Below are 26,230 nucleotides of genomic sequence, written 5' to 3' on the forward strand. Positions count from 1 at the left end.
ATACACATTTTTCATATAGCAAGGTCCCCAAGTGCAAATCAACGACTTTGTCCAGTACTCAGTGAAGAAGCAACGATGTTTTTCAGTACCTGGGGAGAAGCTGCCCAGAACTTACTGGAAGGTGTGTTGCTTTCCAATGCCCTGCCTTCCTGGGGGACCTGGAGCTTATGGAATCTGTGATTTTGCTTTATTGTCAATCAGGGGCAGATCTAGGTTTCAGAAACCTAAAACTTCTGCAGTTTGGGAGATCTTTTTTAAGAAAAAAAATATAAAATTACAGATAAAAAATTAGGATAAAATGTAGCTTCAATAGTTTCAGGGAAAATCCTTCTCAGGTGCTGACTCTACAGACTAGCTCTAGCTGGGTGTGGTGGAGCACACCAGTAATCCCAGTGGCTTGGGAGGCTGAGGCAGGAGGATGGAGAGTTCAAAGCCAGCCTCAGCAACTGAATGAGGTCCTAAGCAACTCAGTGAGACCCTGTCCCTGAATAAAATATAAAAAAGGGCTGGGGATGTGGCTCAGTGGTTAAGTGCCCCTGGATTTAATCCATGGTACTAAAAAAAAAAAAAAAAGCTACCTTCATGTGTGATGTCACTTCACTGAGTCTCTGAAACCCTAGAGAAGCACTCAGAAGAGGTAGCTGTTTTTTCACTTTAATGGAGGTACTAGGCAGACGGAGGCTCTGGGCACAACCCAGCATTGCAGAGCAGAAGGACAGGACTGGGAGAACACTAGGTGGGCAAAGCTGGCGTGCAAACACTGTGTCAGCTGCTGAGCACCACCACCTTCCTGGCACACACATCCTAGTTGATCTCACTTGCGTAGCAACAGTGAAGGAAACTTGTCAATAGATGGCAGGAAGAAGATGTCCCCCACAGTGTTCCAATGTGACCAACAAGACCTCCACCTGCCTGAACAAGGGCCCTGGGTAGGGAGGGAAAGGCACTGGGGCTGGCCAGAGACAAAAGGACCCTCGTTGGGTGCTGGGTGTCCCACTGGCCTTGTGGCCATCCCTCCACCCACAAGCACACAAAACTGGAGCTGGACTATGATGCCCCCAATTTCCGACATCCCTTCCCAGCTTTGCCGGTCCCTCCATCAGTGATACTCCCCCACCCCAGTAGGTGAGCCTGGCCCTTACGGCGCACACGCAGCCTGTCACTGGAGCCAGAGGTTTTCACTTCCTGGGTCACGGGGTTGTAGGCAGCGCACTTGTACATGCCCTCATCCTCCTGGCTGGCGTTGACAATCTGGAGGTTCCCTGATGGCATGATCAGGTAGTTGTCTGTAGAAATGGCAAGGGAAGGGGAGATGGGATGAGTTTGGGCCCAGAAGATGACAATCTGCAGCTCCCGAAGAGTGAGGAGTGCAGAGTGGGGGACACAAGCCCAAGCCTAAGATGCATGCACCATAAGACCTTGCACCAAGAGGGACAGAAATGCCAGGGTGAGAAGCTCACTGACCAGCTAATGGCTGGCTGGCTGCCTCCCAGTTAGGGAGCATCTGTAGAAGAGTGTTCTATACTTTCAAGGGAGTTGGGGGAGAATAGAAAGAATACGGGGGTTGGAGTTGGCCAGACCCGGGCTCAGGCTCTGATCTGCTGGATACTAACCATGGGATCTTGAACAAGTTAATCACTCTCTCAGATCCTGTTTGCTCTTTTGTAAAAAGGCCTAATGCACACACCTCACAGCCACTGTTAAGAGTTAAAGGGCCCATGCTGCACACATGGGAGAGATACGGTCATTTCTGCAAGCCACCAAGAAGGAGGGAATTGACTTTGGAACTTCGCAGGAGTCTCTGTCATGGTCACTGCTCTGAGCTACCTCACTATTGAATTTCTGCTGTTGGAGAGGAATATGCAAACTCTCAACCACTGCCCTCCCCATTGCTGCACATTGCTGGTTTGATAGGCTTTGTCTGCTCCTGTTCCTGGGGGGCCATGGGGTGGGCCTGGGCATGTGTTCAGGTTCTTTAGGCAGGAGGCAGATTCACAGCTTCTGGTCAGCTCAGCAACTGGGTGGCATTCATCTTCCTGGCAGGCAGATCACTGGCCATCATCTCTGATCTTTGTCTTGGTGGCCTCTCTGGGGAGTCATGGTGTCACCAAGCCTGGTGCCTGCCTGCTGCTGGGCCACCCAGGTGTGAGCTTAGGCAAGTGCCAGATGGAATGGCACCTCCCCTAGGGACTGTTGCCAAGCCTCAGCTGGGGACATAGGGATTAATACTCTTCTCCTCTCAGTCTCCAGTTACTTGTAAGTAGTAGGATTAGGGTTTCTAACCTATTTCAAAAATAGCTTTCTACGTTTTCTATAATGAACATATATTCCTTTTATAACCAGAAAATCTATAGAGCACTATAAAAGGTGCATACTTTGAGCAGGGTCACATCAAGTGGGGTTGACTTGGCCTCCTGGGCAGGGTTGTTGTAGGAAGAAATGACCTTGTCTCGCCTCTCTGCTGGCACTTTCTGAGCATCTTGTCTATTAGGGTTTATGAAGTTGAACTGTGTGGCCCTCATCACTGCATGGGTGTTCAAAGGGTCTCCTGCCCTGAACCTGCTGTCACGCCCACTGTGGCCTGAGGTGTGGCTGCCAGGACAGCACAGTACTGGGTAAATGGGAGAGGAATGCCCATTCCACTGAGGAGGTTGCTGTATGGGGAGCACTCAATTTGTTAGGTGGCCTTTCTGTGTGTGTCCATGGCAAGGGGCTCACACAGCTAGGCATCTGGAACAGTGTGCTAAGCGTCCTGATCAAATGGCAGCAGCTTGGAAAAATCTTCCAAGGCCTCAAAGGATGAAGAAATTCTCCATGACAGGAAGAGGCCTTCCATAAGGAAAGCCACCCCTGTGGGCCCCACAGGGCTAAACGTCAAGACAGAAGACAGCTGGCCAGCCTGGTCATGGGCCTTGGGAGGTGGCAGCAGCTGACACAGTTTGGTTGGGTAGGGAGGGTTCCGAGGAGGACAGATCTCCTTTTGGCCTTGCCTCTGAGCTCTGGCTCATTTGCTCACCTCTGGAGGCCTCTAGCCACTCTTGCTTGACACTGTACCGGACCTGGGCTTTTGGGTGGCTCTCAGGCAGGTGGCAGGCAATGACTGCGGTGTTCCCCTCATCCACTTCAATCACATGCTGCACATCTAACTTGAAGTCCTGGAGATCTGTGGAGAGAAGGGAAGGTGCTGGTTAGACCTCAACAGAGGAAAACGATAGGGTGGCTGGTGTTAGTCACAAACAACAGTGCAGAACTGCACGCTGGGTCTTGGGGGCAGGGTGCTGAATCCTTTCTGAGCATCTTGTCTATCAGGGTTTATAAGGATGGACGGTTGTGGCCCTCATCACAATGGGCGTTCAGCTTGGTACACACATAAGACATGAGCTGGGGAAGTATAAGGAATTATATTAGGAAGTGCCTCCAACAGACTGAGCTCTTCTGTAACACTAGGACTTGGTGGTGAGTTGGCCCTGTTCTTCTGCACTGGACATGGGTATAAATGTCAAGGCATAAATGTCTGAGCACAGCTGTCAGGAGGCTCAGCCAATGGCGATGGAAGAACATGATGAAAGAGAATATTGAAGCCTTTTCTCCAGTTCAGTCGAGAGCAGCTTCCCAGGTTCTTCTTCTCAGATATCCATAGTGAAGAGCGACAGGCCCAAGATTTCCACTTGACCGCCAACCATGGTTATAGCCAGAAGGCCGATTCCTGCTCCCAGGAGCTACACTCCATGTCATGACTAATCCTTCTTAGGGCTGTGGCTGGGACTCTGTGGATGCCATAGGGTTCCCCTCAGCAAAAAAGGGATCTCCCAGGACAGTAGGCAACACCCCAGCATGGCTTAAGGGCAGTGGCATGTCGGGGAACCCAGGGTCCTGACAGGAGGCTGCTGCCTCTGGCAGCCCCATGGCCATCTCTTCTGTCTTGGCTCTGTGGGAGGAAGACTAAGCGCTAAAATGGGAAAGGATGGAGATTCATCTGGAACAAGGGCAGGATGTTTCCCAAACAATCCGAGAGTCCAAAAACAGATTTCTCTTTGTATGAGCCAAATGACTGATGTTGCTGGACAAAACAGGGGCCATTTGTACAACAAAACCACACTCCAAATTGGAAATTTGGTTTTCAGGAATGGAGCTGAATTTGTTTTAAAAGAGGAAACAAAACTAATGGAGTATAAAGTAGGAGAGATGAAAATCATTTATCTAGACTTTCTTCATCATGGTCCTCAGAGAGCCCTGGAAGTATCTCTCAGAATGCTGACCACACCAAATTCTGCTCAGCCTGGAGGACTGATAGCATCAGCATTGGGGCTTACTGCAATTTCACTGCAAGACTCCACCTGCCTGTTTGTTGTTTCCGCCAGAGACCAGGAAAAGGCAACAGGAGCAGGCGGGAATCAGGTTTCTCACAGAGGATAATTACCAAAAATAAACAACTGTCACCACAGGTGAGCTGTGTTCAAGGTATTCAGCGAGGTCAAAGAGGCTTGTGACTTGATGGAATTTTCCAGAAGCTCTCAGTCAAGCCAAGCCAGCACAGGATAGATCCTCGTTTTTCTCTGAAAGGATCATTGTCCTTTTGATTACAATGTTGACTGTGAACTCCTTAGGGGCTGGGGACCAAGCCTTGTTCACATGTGTGTCTTCTGAGCCTGAAACTCAGCATGACCCAAGTAGACAATAAATGTTCACACTTGGAGACCGAGCCCCACCAGTTAGGTACGAGATGCCCATTTACGCTGCCTATGAATCCAAATTTCCTAGTTGAGTTTGGTCTATGTCGTGAGCTCAAGGACGAAAGCCTAGTACAACAAATATAAATGTTTCAGGAAAGTTTATCAAGTGTGGCCAATAGAAGCTATTTTGAAAACAGAATGTTTCTTGAGAGGTCACTCCTACGGTCACAGGAAAGAGGTGAAATTGTATACTAAGAATATGTGCTATTCATCAACAGGGTAGATGACGGACAGCCTGGCTTTCTTCTGTTGCCCCATTTCACCCTGCAGGCAGAAAGAGTGCCACCTATAGGCCAAGGTGAGCTGTCTTAGATTCCTTCCTGTGGATATAGGGCCTCCTGGGCTTTTAAATAATTATCTCATCATTATTTAATTGTGTGTGTGTGATATCTGACCCTGTTATAAGTGCCTAGTGGGAAGCCTATTACTTTTGTACTGCACACACCAACCCTAAGCAGCTATGTGGGACACACAGCAAATGCTCTACAGATCCTTCTGGAATGGAGGCATAGTTCGGAAGGCTGAGCCCAAGGCCAGCTTCATGGGCATTCAAGCCTTTGGAAGGGGTCAGGTTTTAACAAGGGGCCCTACATTTTATTTTTGCATTGAGCCCTGAAAATTATGTAGCCCAATCCTGATGGAGTGAGTTTCTCAGCCAAGACAGCCAAGGAGTTTTCTCTCTTAAAAGAGGAAGATTTGGACTACGGGAAGGGGGCTGCAGAATCAATGCCTTCTAGCTAAATGTCAGTAACTTTGCTTTTTTAAAGCAATTAACTTAAAAAAGAAATGCTGAGGTCTTAAACCTCTTTTAGGCCAGTGTGTCCTGTACCTACTAAGTCAGAAGGCTTCTCACAAAGCAAGCTATGAGTGACTGACTGTGAGCTCAGGGTATCTGGAAAATTCCTCAAGCACTGAGAAACACTCTCTTCCACGGTCTAATAAATTCAAGGCTACTCCACCAAGGGTTGTTGTTCTTTTTATCCCCTCTTTTTCTTTGCCTCATTCCAAGGAAATTTGCCTCTAGCAAGAATGTACTTAAACCTAACAGATTATTTTGCAAGATGTGAGCAACTGAAAGGAGTTTGGCATCAGAATGCCATCTCCATTTTAATGGCCCCAGGCTCCTTCCTACTATACTTGAGGGCTAATCCAGGCACGGATCATGCACTCCTCTAGGGCCCACCTCACAGACCCCATGCTAAAAACACTGGGCCTCCTTAAGCCCCTCTTGGCTCTTGTTGCCTCCTCTGACAACTGCTTGGGTGGAGACAGAAGGCTGTGCAGTGGGGGAGGTACAAAGCTGGGCACCCATCAGCCATTCTCCCCGACAGCCCCTCTGTTCTGATGCCAACATGTGTGCAACAGCCCATGCAGACAGGACCCAGGACACCCCAGCTGGGCATCTAGATCCCCACAAGCGCCCACTGGCAGGCGAACTTTCCTGGCTTCAAAACAAATAAGCGGCAGTTTGGTCCTTGGCTGTGTCCCCTCTCTGTGCCTCCTAAGCTTAAGCCTTAGCTGTTGCTTAACTAGACAAACACTCCCAATTTGGCTGCTGGAGTAAAACTTGAGTTTCACTAAAAGGATCAAAGACAAGAGTAATGAAGTGATGTATGTTCTAAAAATCAGAGAGCTCCTTTCCTAGTATTTTTGGGCAGGAAGGAGGCCAGAAAGGGGTGGAGACTTCATGATCAATAATGGCCTAATCAGCCATCAGATGGGCAGATGCAGAGAGATCCAACTGGCTGCATATGAAGGAAAACAGCCTGTTCCCAGGCCCTTGGCTCTGCAAAGTCAGTTTCCTGGCCGAGTCCTGGGCTGCACAGCAAATGGGCCCTTTAATTACTGATGGGGTTAGCTGGCCTCCAGGCAGCAAAGAATGGATCAGTTTTCCTAGGAAGTGGTTTGAAAGGACACCTGTTCCTTGCCTATTGGCTGGGGTGTTTGAGAAATGTGTTAGAATAAAGTTTTTGCAATTTTAAGCTTCTCACCTTTCCTCACACCCCTCTTGCATCTTGCCTCTGTGCATTCTTCCCGCTACTTCATTAACTTGTCCACATTAATCAAATGCCAGTGGCCACTCTTGTTGTTTCTCAGTTCCCATGGGCCAAAAGTTCTGGTTTTCAGAGCCATCTCTGGGTTCACAGGCCCTCTTGTCACAGAACTTTGTGCTTTCTGAGAAAGGCTATAATATTTTAGGCTCCGTACAGAACCCTGGCTGGGTTCCTCCTCAAAAGCTCAAATTCCAAAGGGAAAATGTATCTTCTGATGTCTCATTGGCACGTACTCCAATGCCAAATGCATGTTACAGGGATTTATTCAAACACACATCATATAATGTGTTTCCTGTCACATTTAAAGGGTGCAAAGGACATACATGTTCTTGGCTATAGGGGAAAAAAGAAAGCAAATAAAAGACTTATAGATCCATGTGGTATGGCTGTCCGTACCAGGATCACATATGAAACTACAAATGGACAAATTTTATCTTGAGTCCCCGTGAACTTCTTTCTCACCACCTTCTGGTCTCCATCCTTCCTTTATTAATAAGAAGCAAAAGAAGAAGAAGAAAAGGAAGAGGAGGAGGAAGAGGAAGGGAAGAGGAGAAGGAGGAGGTGAAGAGGAAGAGGAGGAGGAAAAAGGAAAGAAGCAGCTCAGTAGATCTATGAATTAAGTTACATATTTAATAGATGATCATTCATTCTCAGCATAAATTGTCAAATCTTAATTGTAGGCTTATCTCACAATTTTGGTTCTTACACGTTCAGTTATAGGGTGTACTGGATATTGGTTCAATGTCCCCAGTGTCATCCATAAACCTAACAATCCCTTTCAAGGTATTTCCTCATTCAGTCTTCTCCCTGTGTCCTCTCTTAGGCTGAAAATCAAAGCTCTATTTTGTTGAGGTAAAAAGTCAAATAATATGGCATCTTTGGCTGCATGTTGTAGGGACCCTCAATATCTCCATCTTGACAATTCTGGTCTTTTGGCCAAGCAGGTTCTTGCATATAGTCCTGTCTTACCCTCCTTCCATGTTCTCAAGGATTGTGAGACAAGCCTTCACTCATCTGCTGAAGTTTGAATGGGACCCACCAGATTATGGGCACTGCATGGGGCTCATTTGGCCATGCTGCCAGGGTGGCTCGGCAGCCTCAAGGCCATGGGCAGGTTTCTGTGCTGATGGATAATTCTATTCCCCAGCCCTCATGGCCTCCAAGCCTTGAATTGTTCCTGTGGCAGCTTGTTATATCTATGCTGATGTTACAAAGCTCAGAAAAATTTGGCCTTAGTGGAGTGCAACCCAGTAGCATGCTGACCCTCTGGTTCTTCTCTGCACCTCAGCCTCTTTTGGAGAGATGGACCACATACAGGGGAAGTCAAGCTTCTGAGAGATTTCTCAGGGTGAGCCCTGGCTGAAATTGGAAGGCCTTGGCACTGCCTCACTGTGTGGCTTCTGTCAAAGCAGGGCTTCCCTTATGCCCTGAATGGACAGGCAAAGAATTATATGCTGTTACCAAACCCTAAGTCACCTGAAGAATCATGGCTTGGCATGACCCTATAGCTAGTCCTTGAAGAAAAGTACTCTAAAAATGGAAAGCCACTGAGGACGTGGGGCAACTATAGAGGCAGAGTAGACATACAGCTGATGGAGCTCAAGAAGTCAAAGATCCTGGCACCTGAAGAGTGGACAGGGTTCCTACATCCTGGGCAAGCTTGTCTGAAACTGCCCATTTGGGAAAGTGACTAAGGCTTTTACTTTAGGGGAACTGAGCAGCTCTGGCTAAAGTTAAACCTAACTGCCCCTCACAAAGCTGGGCCAAACCAATATATTGTGTAGTCAGCATTTGGTACAGTGTAATCCTCCAAGCATCATTGATGCCTTCATTCAGCCAACCAAGCACTCAGAACTGTCAATTGCACCAGGCACTGCAGAAAATATAAAGGAGAAATACCTCTCAACCTTAGGGAGCTTTTAATCTAATACGAGACAGACAAAGAAAACACAAGACAGGATGCAGTCATTCACCAGAGCATGCCCACCAGCATGGTCCCCATCTCCTTCACCAGCATAGCTGCCTAAGCCAGTCCACTGTGATTAGCAGAGAACTTAGAGAAGAAGTTGGCAGAGTGAGTACTGCTCCTCACTTCGCAGATGGGACAGTGGATAAATTCATTTACTGTCTTTGAGATTTTTTTTTTCCTGCTGGTCCAATTGCACAAATAATTTTGGCTCCAAACAAAGCTCTCGCCTGACAGTCATGGAAACATGACATGAAATTTCTCAAACACACTTTCTGATGAAAGCAAGACATACTATACTCTCTTTTATTTAAATAAAACAGTTTCCATAGGGAGGGGAAAAAATAAAACAACTTTGCAGATGCCAAACATATTGGTTGTCAAATCTTGTATTTTTCCTTGCTGTTGAGGTGAGGTGTGCACCCAGATTTGAATGGTGGGAGCAAGCTGAGAATGGAGAAGAGATGAAAGAGTCAATGTGGGGATGGGATAAAGGCAAAAAATTGTCAAGACAGGAGACAGGAAACTGGGTAGGCAGGGGAGGAGACCATAAAGGGAGAAGTGTGTGAGGAAGAAGAGAGAATAAAAAGAATATATTTTGCAATGTCATTAAATGATTTGCAATAAGCTGGCCTAAGGCTTCAGGAATTTCTTGGCTTGAACCAATTAAAAATATTTTTTAAAAAAGACATAAGAGAACAAGAAATGTGATTAATCCTCAAAGACAAGTCAAAGATGGAGCCCTGTCTCCACTGAGTCTGGCAGCCAGATGAACAGTGATGATGGCTGTAGACCATCTTAGACTTCAGTGCTGCTGTGAGGTAGGGCTGGTTCACAGAGCTGGGAGTTTCTTTTGGACTTGAGGAAGGAATGAAATGGTTTGAAAAAAAAAATACACTGAAGAAAGAGAGAAGGAAAAAAAAAAGATTTACTTGTCAGCAACCCACATCACACATATTTCTCTGATCATCTAAATATAAACTATAAACTTTGCAATGGGAAAATTAATGTGAATCCTGGTGGTCCGGACTCATCGGAGCCAGAGCTGGATCCTGGAACAGCCTTCAGCAGGGCTGGCGGCCTGCACAGGAAGAGAGACAGGAGAGAAATGGAGGCCATGGAGCTGGGGAATGGGGATCTTTGGTATATCCTTTATAACCAATTCCAGGTGGGAGAGGCAGGGCCACCGTCCTGGGGACAGGGGGACTCATTGGTGCCCACTTTTTCTTCCCACACACCTGGGAACTGTGACTTCCAGTAGCAGCAGCAGTGTGCCAATTCTGTCCGCCATGATCTTGCCATGGTATCTGCCCTGTGATCGTGTGGCAGGACATAGAGCCAGTCACAGACCTCTCCTCAAGGTTCCAGAGGTTCCTCTGAATTTAATTTCTTTTTAATACCTTTGATGCTTCTCTAATATTCATCAATTTTTACAAACCCGTCTTTAATCTTTTTGTATTTTCAACCTGTTTTCAGGCTGAGTTCCTGCTTCCTCCTTTATTTACTTCTTAAAAACCTTTAATACATCAGAACTTGGTGAAGACATCTTGAAATCTCTTTTCACTACCTGCATGACCTTCTTGGTCTTGCAGATTTCAAACACATTTTATCAGGGAGTTTTCTTCTTCCTCAACGTTTACCCAAGAACTTCCGTGTGCCAGGCGCTGTGTAAAGCCCCATGGACAGATGGGTAATAGTGGCTCCTGTCCTGGGGCAGAGACACCCCGGCAAGGGAAGGTGCTAGAAGTAAACCCAGGACACGAAGGAAACCAAGAAGAGACCATAGTCCAGACTTGTGAAGGTGAGGGGATTAAGATAAGGTTCCTGGAGAGAATTAGTAATGCAAGGGAGGTGGGAAGGAATGGAAAGAGGAAGGTGCCATTCCCAAAACAAAGGGAAAAGCAGGTGGGAGGGGGGCTGAAAGCATCCTTCCCAGGCTTGAGTTTGCCTCTAAGATTCCTGGCGTTACCAAATGTTTTAACTGGAAAAAAAGAACAGATGCTCACTATTAAGCACAAGTCTCCCTATAGAAAAATATGAGAGCTGAGGCAGGAAGATGGCAAGTTCAAGGTCAGCCTTAGCACCTCAGCAAGACCATCTCTCAAACAATAAATAGGGCTGGGGATGTAGCTCAGTTGTAAAGTGTCCCTAGGCTCAATCCACAGTATCAAACAAAAGAAAAGAAAACCCGGGTTCGATCCTCAGCACCACAAACAAACAAAGATGTTGTGTCTGCCGAAAACTAAAAAATAAATATTATAAAAAAATAGGCTATTTTTGCCTCAGCATTTTTTTTTTTTTGCTTTGACTTACTTCATTTTCTCACTGTTAAGTGGTCCCCTTTAATTTAAATTGAACAGTTTGTCCATTTTTCAGGGCTGACATGCTTTTCTATATTTGGGGGGATTATTACCAGATTTCAAAAATGGCTGAAAGTCTAAAAACAAGGTCAACGTAGAAACTAAACTTTTCCACACAAAATAAGCCAAGGGACTCATTTCTTCTCTGGATTTTTTTTTTCTTTTCATTATAAAGGAACCGTTTTATATCATTTTCCATAATGGGGTTTCACTGATTTTAACCCAACTAATCAATTTATCCCTCAGTCCCTCATCATTGATTGGTGCAAAAGGTTCTTCTGTCTAGGCTCAGTGAATCAACACACTATGTGGCCCTCCCTTATTGTCTTAGCTTAAAAAATGAACCTAGGATTTTATTTAAGCATGTGGCTGTGTGTACAAAGGATGGATTGAGGGAAGAGGGAGTCAAGTGTGTCCTCGGTAAATGGCAACCATTGCTACATACAGAATTGGCTCCTAGCTGTTAGGGGCAGGCATTTGCCCTAACAGAGTTCATACCATGGATCTGTCAGGGTGCTTGCTTGCACCTGGTCTGACAGGATTAGGTGGTGTTGTGTCAGAGTATCAGGGAAAGTTCTTGTGACATGTGAATTTCCACCTGTATCTATACAAGTCTGAGAAAGTTAATGTGACTTTGACCTAAGGCTAAGAGGTATTTCTTACTCATTTTCTATTAAGATATGCAAACTGCCTAATACCTTTTGGGGTCTAAACTGTCTTACAACAATTGCCTTGCCCAATTGGCAAAGTAAAATGCACATAACTTGAATAACTAAATTTCAAACTAAGAGAGTTCTCCTTTTCTCTGGACCCGTGTGCAGCTGTCTGTGTCCCTCACAGCAGAGGCGGACTCGCTCTCAGCCCTGGCTTTCAGCCAGAGATTCCCTACCCCTCCTGGGGCGGCTCAGGAAGCCACCTGTGTTTTCTTTCCTCCCCCAACTCTTCTTCCCGCTGCCATCCCTTCATCACAAAGCAACGGGCCTGCACAGGATTCCTAGGGACACCCAAGCCAACACACAAATGTTTTTCCAATTTGGAGCGAATGGTTCCTTCTTGTTTGGTCAGGGAGTCATTGGTGGACTGAGCCAGGAGACAGGGTCGGGGTGGGGGAGAGTGTTGGCTAGAGAAAAACCGCAGGTCTCCTTTCTTAATCAGAACACGTACATCCCTACAGGTAAAAGAGATGAGAAATAGGAGGAAATGGGAAATGAGACGGAGTAGCAAGAGACAAGACATTGCTACTGGTGGTTCTCTATGGAACATCTCAGTACGGAAATGAAACACACTGTGGAAATATCTGCACCATCCCAGTAATGTCCTCGGTCTAGGTGTGAGTGCACAATGTTGAGCTAAATTTAGTTGTTAAAGGTCTTAGAAAAGTATGTAAGGATTTACATACTTTAAAAATTAAAACTAGAGTGGCCCCATACAGTCTTCAAGGCTCATCTCTTGAGTTTTCCTCAGTTCTCTGAAACTGAAATGAATCATTACTAGTCTCTGAGTATCCACTGAAATCTGTTCACATGTCAGGCAACTAATGGGGCTGACTTGCTTTATGGCTTATGAGTTACCAAAGTCCGCCTTAGACCATTAGACTGAGAGGTTCTCAAGGGCTGGGACCAGATCTTAGTCAGCACTATAGGAAACTCTAAACACCGAATCTTAGGACACCAGCCTCCAAAATATCCAAATAGAGAAGTCAGCACTGGGAAATGGATAGTTTTCATTTATTTAAGACTCACAAACTCAGATTTTTGTCTTATTTAGTAAAAAATAAATAAATGAAAGATTCGTGGATAGAGTACATTATTTAGAGGTAAGGTACTGGGAAAGAAACTAAATGCCAGAAGTTAGATTATGAAGAGAGAATTTATTCCTCTATTCATATTTTCATATACTCTGGGAGAACACTAGAGAAGTTGCTATAAATGAAAGAGACATTTTTTGGACTGACTGACATTAGTCCTTGCATGCTGCCTATTTCTCCTCCCGTCCTCTTGTCCACAAAGCATTGAAGTGCCTTATAAGAATATATACTGTGAGTGGGCTGGGGATATAGCTCAGTTGGTAGCTTATTTGCCTCATGTGTGCAAGGCCCTGGGTTCAATCCCCACCATACACACACACACACACACACACAAAGAATCATCAAGTGTGTTGGTGATGTTCTCCTTACTAAGTGGAGTCATTCATAGATGGGTATTCATTAAATTATTTTTTTAAAAAAGAATATATATTGTGAAACAGAAGGTAAATTTTACAGTAAAAAAAAAATCAAAGAGCCGGGTACGGGGGCATATGCCTGTAATCCCAGCGGCTCAGGAGGCTGAGACAGGAGAATTGCGAGTTCAAAGTCAGCTTCAGCAATGGTGAGGCACTAAGCAACTCAGTTGAGACCCCGTCTCTAAATAAAATACAAAAATATGGCTGGGGATGTCACTCAGTGGTTGAGTGCCCCTGAATTCAACCCCTGGTACCCCCCCCCCACCGCCAAAAAAAAATCATGATACAGATATATATGTGAGTGTATGTGTGTGTGTGTGTGTGTGTGTGTGTATGTATACATACATACATACATACACTATATATATGTTACTATTTTTTTTTTTTTAAAAATCAAGGTAGGGGAAAATTAAAATCCAGAACTGAAAGCCTTCATGAAATCTGAGCTACCTGTGTCCAAAACAATTCCTAATAATACCCATGTTCCAAGGCAAGAGACTCCATGAGCTGTTCCTGCAACTCTGCCAGCATCTCTCGGATGGGACCAGACAACAGAACCCCTGAGTCTGTATTTTCAATCGCACAACTTCATCTAAGGTGGAAATGTCAAACATCCAGAGGGCTGAATCGAGTCCAGAAACGTTGAGAAATAATCATTTCACTGACAGTGTGCAAACATCTATGTTTAAAGAGACCATTAATGGCTCTAGGGGCTGGACTTAACAGGGAATCTAATTTCTTCATAGTAGCTCCAAAGAGAGATGTTCCTAAATTACCCCAGCACATGGTATATTTGAGGTGGACATCCAAGGGGTTGTGATAGTTAATTTTATGTGCCAACTTTGTTAAGACAATGATGACCAATTGTTTGGTCCAACACTAGTCTAGAGGGCGCTGTCAAGGTGTTTCGGAGAGTTTTGTTATCATTTACAATCAGTAGACTTTGAGTAAAACAGATTGCCCTCTATAACAGGGGTGGGTCTCATCCAATCAGTTAAAGGCATTAGGAGCAAAGACTGAGGTTTCCCAGAAAAAGACAACATTAAAAATCTGCCTGAGATCCCAGTCTTTAGACTCAAGGATGAAACATCGACTTTTACCTAACTCCAGGCCGCATGAGCCAATTCTTTAAAATAAACTCCTTTCTTGGTATAACATGTAATTATACATGTATTATGTCATACACACATAATTTGATTTATCTCATATATATGTATGTGTGTGTGTGTGTGTGTGTGTGTGTGTTTGGTGTTGGTTCTGGTTTTCTGGATAACGTTGACTCCCTTGATAAAGGAAGCTAGAAATATTTTAAGGAACAATGTCTCCAATGGTGCTTAATGACCTATTCTAGCTCAAAGCCAGAATGTAAACGATTTTAATGAAGTCTCTCGTAGGAATCAGAAGTGAGGAGAGCTGAGCAAGAGGAGGCATGGCCTGTTTGAAGAATTTGCCATGCTGAGGGCCCAGGTCAGCATAGCCTGTCAGCCCAAGCCAACCTCTGTCTGAAGGAACAGTGAGCAGCACTGAGCCCACAGAAACAGATGGGCAGCTCTGTGGGCTACAGTGACAAACACAGTGACACCCGTCTCTAAATGAAACACAAAATAGGGCTGGGGATGTGACTCAGTGGCTGAATGCCCCTTCAAAATATAGACATCTATATGTCATTTGACCCTGTGTCTGGTGATGAGATGGTTATCATGTTCATTCCACACAATTGGCAATCTGAGCAATTAAATGATTTATCCAAATTCAGAGCAAAGACTTAAACCTAGGATTTTTAAATTTTATTTTTTTTCCCATTATACTAGTGTGGCTGTTCATTGTATTGATGGGGTAAATTAAATTATGATCACAAAGGGCACCTTGTCCCTTTCTGACGTTTCCTCAGAGTCGTGAAGGTGGCTCCTCAGAGGGAACACTTTCTTTCCTGTCAGCCTCTCTACCTGCTGATCTCTGAGACGTGAGAAAGGATCACTAGGAGTACATGCCTGATCTTCATGCTCAAAGGTCTTATAGAGAGTTCCAGAACTCCTCTCAATCATACCAGCATCAACTGAAGACTTCACATTAGCCGGAAGACTAAAATTTCCACATATAAAACTATAGGTAGGTAACTTCCCCGTTACCGTCTATTTTATTTCCAACTACAACTGGGACCGTGGATGCTTGGACAATTGGGAGAATTGCTTAAAGAACAGAAAACATTGAAAGTAAAGGATTAGGTAGGAGTTATCTGAATGGTGGGTTGTTAGAGGTAGGGGACAAAGAACAGCCTCCCTGTGGCATGGTGGCTCTGAGGAACCCTTGGGCCTCCTTGCTAGGCTGTGGTATTTGGTGTTCTCTTGGTGGTGTCTGCTATTGGTTCAGGAGCATAGTAGGAATATTTGAGCCACTTAAAGTGGTTCACCACGTGGTATAAAGCTTCTGACCAGAAAGAGGAAAAAAGGCAATCAAAGTCAAAAGCATTTTAAAAATAGGAATTAGACAAGATGATCTGAAATGAGGCACTAGCAGCAAGAGCGATTTCTCAAAAATGAAGTTTAAATAGGAAAGAAAAACATTCTCCACAGGGGAGTGTGAGATGCCCTGTCCTCAGAGTGAGGGTGACTCCATCTGATGTCCAGGATAGCCTGGGTGGAGGGGGAGAATGCCCAGGTGAGACTTTTCGGGGGATCTCAACTTCTGGCTCCATTTTACCTGAAACCCAGAAGTAACACTGGTGTAAGAGAGGCCTGGGTCAGTAGAGTTCTCCAGAGGCCTCCTGAATCCTCAAAGCAGGTCCTCAGCCCCATCATCTAAAGCTCTAAGTGATGGCTAAGAGTTAGGCCAGGCGGTGGCATTTTGCCAGGTTGGCCCAACAGCACCCACTTTGTTTCAGGATGAACACGGGAAGGCAGGCTCAAGAGGCCAGAGGAAGAGAAGGCAAATGCTGAGAGTGTGTGGGTGCACATGCCTGTGCCCAGCCTTTCCTGGAGACACAGAATCCCGTCTACCCTGCAGCCTCCTTGTCCACCAGCCAACCAGCAAAACACAGCCCCCATTCTGCTCAGGAATGTGCTTTCAGAAACTTAATCTAACTGCTAAATCCAGGCCAAATCCCTCAGTGGCATTAACCCAAAGACAGCACCCCTTTCTCTCTCCCCCACTTGCCTTCCCGCCACTGCTGTCTCCCCCAAGCTTGGGAGGCTGCGGTTCCATTCCACCAGCTCCACCTTCTGCGAGACACGGACCCCCAGTCTGCTCACCCCATTTCCAGTGCTTTCTTTCCCTCCACTCAGGCCCACACATTTCACTTGTGATTCATGTCTAAATGACAAGCCAATAGTTCTTGGCTTTCAAACAAGACCGCTCCGCTCTCGCACATGCCCCTTCTTCTCTCGCTGTGTCTTCTTGGGCTGCAACCAAACCCTTCCCTTTGTCCTCTCTGCCAACCACACATCCCTGCAAGCACTAGAGAGAGCAGCAGCCAGGAATTTTTTTTTTAAATAAATTGTCTATAAATTGTCTCTCTTCACCCAGATACACCTTGAAGCAAGAGGAGGAGTCCAAAATCAATCTTCTCCTTTCCAACCCTCCCTTTGCCAAACAGTAAAAGTTCAGCCTGATTCCTAATTAGCCTGAATGAATGGTTATGGAATTTCTGGAGCCCCCACAGACACGTGCAGACCATTTGTAGATGAAATCTCCCTCCCAGATACCCTCTAAAGGCATAAAGTTGCTAAAAGGCATGTCTTATTTATAATAATGAACAGCTGGAAGTGAACTAATTGCCCAGCAATAGGAAGAGAATTCAGTTCCTTATGGAGGAGCCACTGGGGGATGTGCTAGGGCCATCTGTAGTTAGGAGCATGTTTTGCTGGAGCCGAAGGATGGAACAACCAGGAAGGGGCATGACGGGATGTGTCAGAGTGATGGTTACACAGCGCACTGGATGGTTCACTAAAGATCAATACACTTTGTGTATTTTACTGTGAGCATTTTATACTTGTCTATAAAGAAGTAAGTAAATTATTTTATGGTCAATGGCAAATGCATATTATATATACAATGTCAAGGGAAGAAAATACGTAGACACTGGAATTTAGTATCATCATTACAATAATGTAAAAATAGGGGTATGGATAAAGACTTGAAAGAGTATGTGCCCAAATGACAGTAGTTGGTTTGTAGAGATGGCAGGCTTGAGAGAGCCATTGTTTTTATATATTCTAAAATTTCTATACACAATCACAATTTCCAAATATAAAAGCCAGCCTCAGCAAAAGCGAAGCACTAAGCAACTCAGTGAGACCCTGTCGGTAAATAAAATACAAAATAAGGCTGGGGATGTGGCTCAGTGGTCAAGTGACCCTCAGTTCAATCCTGGTACCCTGCCCCCCACAAAAAAGCAGAAGTAGAAATTATAAAAAGAAGTATAGTTATGACCTCAGCCCTTCCATTTAAAAACTTTATGTTGGTGGTACTGGGGACAAAAGCCAGTGCCTTGTGTCCACTAGGCAAGTGCTGTACCCCTGAGCTACACAACCCCAGCCCAAGTCAGCCCCTATTGATGTGGTGAGATGTCCCTTCCCCACCTCCACCCTCTTCACCTAAACCTCCAAGCATCCTCCCTTACACAGAACCGGCTGGCGATGACGGCCTGCTGGTACTCAGACTTAATGGTGCTTCCTCTTCCACAAAGGAAAATGGCTCCCACTGTGTGGGGGCTTCCGGGGGCAGCCTGACCCCTAGAGGAGATAGCTAAGGACACGCTCTGCCTCCTCCCCTTAGAACATGACTGGTTTGCTCAACTATTTCCCAAGGAAACGGCGGGGGGGGGGGGGGGGCACAGCCAGCAGCAGCCTGTGTTTCACTCTCCCACAGAGCAGAGTCTCTCCAGGGAATCTGGGGACCAGAGGGCTGGCTTTTCTACTTCCCCATCTCTTAGCATTTTTCTGCCAGAGCTCATGCCTCACACACCCCAAGGGCCCCAGCTGCCCACGACAGAGGTGCATTTCAGAAGCTTACTGTCTTAGGTATGGGCCACGACATGGGACCATGAACTTCCTGGAACTTTGTCATTCACGAGGGTGGTGATGGCAACATGGAAGCCCAAAGCAGGGGTGTCAGGGATAATGGGATACTGCTAAATCATGAGGGAATAAGCCCTGGAAATCTCAAAGTGAAATCCAAATGCCATTTAACAAATTTCCCTATTTTCTACACCTCAGGCTCCAGAAAAGGGCCAAGATGGAGGCTATTCTTTATCCTTCCAGGTTCAACGTATCATAATGAGTGTTGGGACTGCTGTACAGCCTTCCGTAATTAATCTGCCAAAACTCAGGTTGCCTTATTACAATGGGTGGAAAATTAGGTAACACAGGTACAGTGCCCAGGACGTAGCACACAAAAACAGTGAAGCCCGTGGTGTGTCAGATGGCCAACCCTGGTCACTCCCACCTGGCACAACATGACAGGGTCCAGTAGGGTGGGCCCATGATGGTGGCGACTGGAATACCTGTCCTGCATAAGGCTCCTCTTCCTGCTGTGACTACGTCAAATCACTCGGCCCTCACTTTGCTCTGTGGAACCCTCATAATATATATTTAGGTAATTTTGTAAAAACCATGACTCACTTTCACAAACATGAAAGAAATAAAAGCAGTCGTGAGACAATCTGGCAGGAAGTGCCTGGAAACAGAATCCACCAGATTTTATCAGGTTGGGAGCAACCTTAGAAGCCATTTGGCCCTTGGATTTCATATGTTGGCCTGAGGATCTATGTTCATGGTCATGTAATAATCAGAGAAAATAGAGATCACAGATAACACTGATTCTATAACAAGCAGAATGTCTGCAGACAATGACTTTAATAAACTACCTTATGCTGAGTGTAACAATATGAAAGGAAGAAAGAAAGGAGGGAGGGAGGAAGGGAAGGAAAGAAAAAAAATAAACCTTGGACCAAATTGCCACTGAAGGTCTTGGTGGTTTCTGTTTTCTTCATCTTTTTCACTATGCTCTACAACTTATATTCCAGGCATCTGAAATATGCTCGCCACTCACAGAGGCCAAGTCCTGGAAGGACAGGCTCTGTTACCCAGCCTCCTACATGCTCTGACTATAAAGGTTAAGAGAACAGGGTGATGGTGATAGAGGTGCAGGGTGACAGCAGCTGGTCCATCACAAGGTGACAAAGTGGGGACACAGGACGTGGCTCAGCTCTGGGATCCCCAGTACTGTTCACCCCCTGAAGATGTTTGCTCCAGATACTGTCTTGCTCAGAGATTCCCCAGGCCATGATGGTACCCCCAACATTGCCCTCTGATTGAAAATTTCAACAATTAAGCACCCTTTTATGGCATGATTAATGACAGGAGGTACAAATGGTAGGGGGAAAGAGAGTGGGAGAGAGGAGATGGGAACACACTACAGCAAAGGAGAAGACTCACTGGCTAGTGTCACCGTGGCTGGCACACTGGCCACAGCCCCTGCAGGCATCCGGGCCACACACTGGTAGCGTCCCACGGTGTGGTTGTTGAGAGCAGTGATGACCAGGGTCCCTCGGGTGAGGAGGACGCCCAGAGCATCATCTGAGCCATTCAGCTCCTTCCCGTTCAGGCGCCAGGTTACGTTCACCCAAGGGGGTTCCACCACACAGCCCAGGATCACAGTTCCTCCCAGCTTCTGGACAGTGGACACAGGCTGGACAGTGACCCGAGGGACCTCGTCTGGAAAAAGAACAGGCATATAGCAATGACATCAAGCCCCCAACAAACCAACCTTTTTAGAACCACTGCACCCTGGTACCCTTCCAGAATTAAGCACCCAGGACTTAATCTTTCTCTGAGTAACATGACCGCCACTGCCCAGCCTGTCTTTGCTCCCAGCAAACAGATCCAAAGTGGCAATGTGTCATAGAGACAAGAGCTCAGGCACCAGAGTTGGAGAGAAGACCTGGGCTGAATCCCAGTGTCACCACTTCTGAGCCATGTGACTTGCCTTTTTCAGTCTCATCTGTAAAGCGAGGCCAATCATATTCATCTCCCAGGGCTGGCAGGAGGCTTACCAACCATGCATGTCCTGCCACGGTCTCATACGATAAACGAACAGTTATCATTTCCTCCTCCTCCTTGGGTACATCTTTGAAATCAATAAAATACCAACATGTAACCAATATGGTATCATGATAGTTCTCATCTTGTGTTCTGGAATGTGCCCTTGATCGGTGGGAGCAAAGTGTTTGTTTTTGTTTTTAAGAATTATGATAAGATGCTTTATGCATCCACCCAGCTCCAGGACAGAGTCCTTCCAGGGGAAACGGGCTGAGGGCAGGTGGGAACTCACTCAAGTCAGCAAGGCAGCCCACAGTGGCCAAGATGAGCCAGACGAGGGTGATCGCCGGCCTTTTTCCTTTCTGCCTTGTCATCGTCCCATGCAGCATGGTGTGTCAGAGGATCCCAAGGCAACGTTCCATAGGCCACCGGGTCACTCACAGAGCTCTTGCAGTCCCCTGCAACACTGTTGTAAGACAGAAAGAATGGGGGTGGTGAGAACACCTGTGTGTGCTGGTGGCAGCCGCAGGCCAGGCTTCACCCCACTGGCCGGGCTTCACCCCACTGGCCGGGCTTCACCCCACTGGCCGGCTTCCCTCGCACTTGCTGGCAGCATTCCAAGTGGGGACCTGCCAGGCTGTGGGAAGACCAAAGAACCCCCTCATGCCACTTCTCATGTAAAAGAAGCCTCTTGTCAGGTGTGCCCTTGAGCTAGAAGGTGATGTTATTGTGGTAAGGATGCTAGAGCTTTTCCCAAGGGACAACAAGAGGTACCCAGGACATGGAGCCAAGGATACAGACAGGCTGGGATCTACAGCCCTGTCCAGGACACAGGGCAGGGAGTGTCCAGTGCAGAAGCTGGAACAGATAAGATTATTCTTAGCATTTGCTTGCCAAAGGCCAGGTGGCATGCTATGCTACTAGAGAGGAACACTGTGGGACAGCACTGTCACTTGTGCATGCACCTGTGTGCAGAATTCTCCTTTTAGGGGAGGTTCCTGATTAAAAAAATCCTATCAGTATCTCATGAAACTGCTTTGACTTTTCTCATCTGGATTCCATGCCTAATAGATCCCTGTGAATGCTCTTTATTCCTGGAATCAGCCTGCGCTCATGGGGGTCATCTGGCTCATCTGTAACCTCCACTGCCAGCACAAACACAGGCACAAGTCACACATCAGCCAAGGCCCCTCACCTTCTCAGAGCATGGGTGGTTGCCACTTCTCTATCCCTAGTGCTGAAATTCTGGAATTTTCCATCTCTACAACATCTGTGCTCTTGACCACTACCTAGGTTGCATTTCTACCCATAAAATAGTCCCTTGAGGATTTGCATGGCTCCTCCAGCTACCTGGTGACACATCTCAGCCATCATCCACCCCTTCACGCCCACCTAAAACATTAAATTCTCCCCTTCCACAGTATTATTCCTTACTCTCCTGTAAATTATGACCATTAAAAGATCATGGAAATCACATAGCAAGTATATATTCATTCTCATTCTCTCTCTCTCTCTCTCCTCTTTTTTCTCTCTCCCTTTCTGCCACAGCCCAAACCAAGGTTTTGCTTGTATGTTCTCACTGGTGTATTTTTAAAATATTAGCAAATAAGGAAGGTGGATCACCACCCTATTGGACAGGGAGGCTTCAAAATGAGTTCCTATAACACTGAGGGCATCATTCCTATGACAGCACAGTAGTGAATCTTCTTGAATCCTGTGCATATGGCAATATCATTATTATCTTTCTAGGAAAGTGACCTACATTCAACATGTTGATTCTTCTGGACCAACTGACCTAGTCAGAGATTTTTGAAGATTTGCAGTCACCATTGAAAAATCTGGGAAAGTAATTAAGCTTCCTAGCAGACAGCAGAGTGGACCTCGCTAGCTGGTGGAGCTCTGGCAACCTGCACCGTCTGCTGGAAGAGGAGGTCCCTAACCTCCAGCCCAACATGCCTGACATGGGGACTGCAGGCTGGGCTTGAGGCTCTTGCTCTGTTTTTGGAGGTGCTTGGGATTTGCCTAGATATTTTGCTTCTCCAAAACCTCTTCAGAGGGAGTGAAGGGGACACATCCACTCTACCGAAAAGCACCCTCCAAAACAGACCTAGGGCCTGTCCCCACACCAATGCTCACAGTGTTTTCCAAGAAAGAGTCATTTCTCCTTGATTTTTATTCTCTCCCTCTGCCTTGTGCCTTCAACATCAGAGGACCCACATGACTTCTCAACTACTCTGGGAAAGGACAAGGACACATTCTCTAAAAGGGGTTTAGAAGAAAGTTTTTACTTTTCAGAAGTTTTTTTTTTTTTTTTTTTTTCCTGGCAATTCAAAATAATTTCCTGTTAGGGGAAAGAGTGCTTTTGTCTTTTTTCCAAACAATTCAGTGAATCAAAAGACCATATTACTAGCAAAGTGAGATCATGCAGCTGCAGAGGATGTGAGCTGGGCCTGGCAGGGCAGTGAAGGCCGAGAGGTAGAGTGGCCAGGGACCAGCTGAGCTCTGCGCACAAAGTGTCTTCTTACATCTACACACCAGCCCTTCAAGGGGGAGCCATCATCCCCATTTTACAGGTGAGGAAACTGAGCTTCAGAGGTGAAGTAACTTGCCTGGATTCACACAACTGTAGGCTTGGGCTGAAACCACAGGTCAGGTGGATACCAAAGGTCTATACTTTTTAGCCACAATAGTAGCTTTTTCCCATTTTGTTTTCCATTGGGGCTAGGAACTCAGTGGGTGTTTAAATAGTTGAAACAAGAGTGACATAAAATAAAGATCTCTTTATAAAGGAAAAGTTCCTACTAAAAAAGCAAGCTTTTGGTGTCCTCTCAATTTTCCAGACACTGGAATTAATTCTCTAAACTACTATTGTCCAATTAGATGGCATATTAATATAGAACACCGTACGAGATCCCAGTCGTGGGATTTTAAGGAACTAGATTATTCACGACATGCCCCAGATTCCCAGAGTCCTTAAGCAGAATGATGTCAAGCATTCCTTTTCCTGCCCCAAGGAAGGAGAGAGGAAGGGAGTGGGGGAAGAGAGGAAGGGAAGGGAAGACGGGAGGGAAGGAGACTGAAAACGTATATGAACTACTAAAGGGCAAAGAGGAGAAGTCGACAAAGAGGGACAGGGGGGCTGTTTCTTATCTGAGCACAGGGCGGCTACAAAGGTGTTTGGGTTGTAAAATCAACAAAGGTTTTACTGAGGAAATTCAGCCCAGACACCCTCCTGATTAACGAGGACAAGGCAAACAGTGCCTGTTACTTTTGCACCCTTGGTAATTTATAAGGTTCAAAATGGAAACAAACCCCACTTCTGCAGCCAGCCACCAACCTGCTTTTAAAAAACAACAAGGAGAAAAGAATGCAGCGGAGAAGTGAGAGGGAGTGCCAAGAAGCAGGTATTTCTAGACAGAGAAGAGGGTTCACTCACCCATCCTCGTGATCCTCATGAGGAAATGGTAAGCAGATGCTGTTTTAATGACCCCAAAGCAGGACAATGGGGTCTCAATGTAAAGGCAGAACCATGACCAAAAATTGGGTGTGTATTGTGAGGGGTATCACTGAAGGTATGATGCTGTAGTTACTTCTTGGACCAAGCTACCTTGTGAATTTGTTCCAGAAAAAGAAAAATTCCAGAGATTTAGGTGACAGACAATTTTACTGTAATTTTTTTTTTTAAGGAAAGCAAGGCTTAAATTGGAGAGTCTAATTGCAGTATAACTTTGTCTCATTGTGAAATAAGCGAGGTACAATTTCAGAGTAAAGGCAAGAGTAAGGTCTGTTGTTTTTCTTGGCAATGCAAAGTATGTCTGGATCCTTCTATTTTCTTATGCGTTTTCTCAGAAAAAAGAGGAGAAATCAAGGGGAAAAAATCAAAAGCAGAAGGAAAAGGAAAAATTAATTCTTGCCATGAATTCCTCACTGAGGTCTAGGTACTTGCCATTTTTAAGGGTAATTTGGACACGAAAAAGAAAATAGGTCTGAGAAGTTTCACTGCTGACATATTTGTTTCCCACTGAAATAATCACCTCCAAACAGACATTTCTGAAACTTTCCAAAAACAACAACAACAAAACATACTTCTGGGTTTGAGACCAAGCATGAGAAATTGTAGCCTTGGAATATTTATTTTTTTGAGAAAATTACAAACAACTGAGAGTGGATCTGGAGAAGGCCTTCTCCCCCTCCCCCGTAGAGGGCGGCTGATTACATGGACTAAGAGTGAGACAACGCCACAAAGGTCACAGTCTCATCCCCTAGACACCCATGCCACAGCAGCTGCTACGGAAAGGGAAGCCTGTAGGAGCTAAACCACAAAACACACCCTTTGGATGTCTTGAGACCAAAAACCAAGATGAGTGCAAACTGAGAGTAGGATGTAGCAGACAGTATGCAGAAACTTTCTCAAAAACATCCTTTAAGGGCAAGAATGAAGTCAGACAAAGTCCTTTGCTCCATTGGTTGAGAAGGGCTATCTACAAGAAAAAAATAATCTCTGCCCCAAGGTAGACTTTTTGCGTGTTCCCAATTTTGTAGAGTAAGATTCCTATTTCTGATGATCTATGAGGACAAAGCAAAGCTTTGCTCCTAGATGGGATGCTGAGTGGCTGGGTTCAAGTGTCAGCAGTTCCTGGTCTCAAGAAAGAGGACGGAACTCCTGCCTGGAAGAGTGGCATGGGGGTGATGCCAGGGAAACTCAGAGGGCTGAAAATGTGAATTTTGATAGCCTTAGGAGGAATTAAGAAAGAAAGGTTACTAAAATACCATACTGGACACCTTTAAAAATATACAGTAAAAAGTTCATTTTTACTTAAGAAGTGTACTTTACCCACAGACCTAATTAAAAGGAAACATTTTAAAATGGGAGGGACCTCAAGAAAATACAATAATAGCCTAGACTAATACATGTGTTTCTAGTCTGTGTGAGTCTGTAACTCACAGAGGATCTCCCAACCAGTTAGAAAGGATGGGTTCAGGACGCAAGTCAGGTCTCCTGCTCCTAGACTAGGATGCTCCTCACTAGTTCAACATTGCTTCCAGCAAGTTGTTTCTGAGGCCACATTAACTGACTGCTTAGAATTGGCTTTACCACTAATTTTGCAATGTTTCTGATTTTACTTCTTTATGCATGAAAATAACATTACCTAGATTATCATCTCTAATTGTAACTTTTTTTTGAGAGGTTGTACAATCTTTTTGTCTAATCTTTTATTGATTTTATTTTTTTAAATACACGACAGCAGTGGAATGCATTACAATTCTTATTACACATATAGAGCACAGTTTTTCATATTTCTGTATATAAAGTATGTTCACACCAATTCATGCCTTTACACATATATTTTTTGCATTACAATTCTTAATACACATATATACCACAATTTTTTCGTATCTCTATTTGTATATGAAGTATGTTGACACCCAATTCAAGTCTTCATATATGTACTTTGTATAATGATGTCCATCACATTCCATCATCCTTGCTAATCCCCTGCCCCCTCCATTTCCCTCCTACCCCACTTCCCTATCTAAAATTCATCTAATCCTCTGAGAAGGAAATGAGGAAAACTACCCCATTCACAAATTCCTCAAAAAAAAAAAAAAAGATACTTGGGAATCAACTTAACAAAAGAGGTGAAAGATCTATACAATGACAACTACAGAACCCTAAAGAGAAAAATCAAAGAAGACCTTAGAAGATGAAAAGATCTACCTTGCTCTTGGATAGGCAGAATTAATATTATCAAAATGACCATACTACCAAAAGCACTACACAGATTTAATGCAATTCCAATCAAAATCCTAATGGCATTTCTCATAGAAAAAGCAATCATGAAATTCATCTGGAAAA

The 26,230-nt window shown here is 45.2% G+C and overlaps 1 protein-coding gene across 6 annotated transcripts in view; it reads right to left on the reverse strand.

Moving 5' to 3' along the window:
- Boc (BOC cell adhesion associated, oncogene regulated) overlaps positions 1–26,230 on the reverse strand; it is a 77,855-nt gene that overhangs the window by 15,428 nt on the left and 36,197 nt on the right. For all 6 annotated transcript variants that reach the window (XM_058572876.1, XM_046425247.2, XM_046425250.2 and 3 more), the window contains 4 exons: positions 20,666–20,839; positions 19,771–20,049; positions 3,017–3,163; positions 1,143–1,286 (listed from right to left, as the gene is read on the reverse strand). In XM_058572876.1, the coding sequence (XP_058428859.1) occupies positions 1,143–1,286; positions 3,017–3,163; positions 19,771–20,049; positions 20,666–20,762 (667 nt within the window). In that variant the 5' untranslated portion in view covers positions 20,763–20,839. The remainder of the gene's footprint in view (positions 1–1,142; positions 1,287–3,016; positions 3,164–19,770; positions 20,050–20,665; positions 20,840–26,230) is intronic.

This window comes from Marmota monax, unplaced genomic scaffold (assembly GCF_021218885.2).
Source record: "Marmota monax isolate L192 unplaced genomic scaffold, Marmota_monax_Labrador192_F-V1.1 WCK01_AAM20220418_F8-fsc00119, whole genome shotgun sequence".
In the NCBI taxonomy this organism is placed as follows: domain Eukaryota; kingdom Metazoa; phylum Chordata; class Mammalia; order Rodentia; family Sciuridae; genus Marmota; species Marmota monax.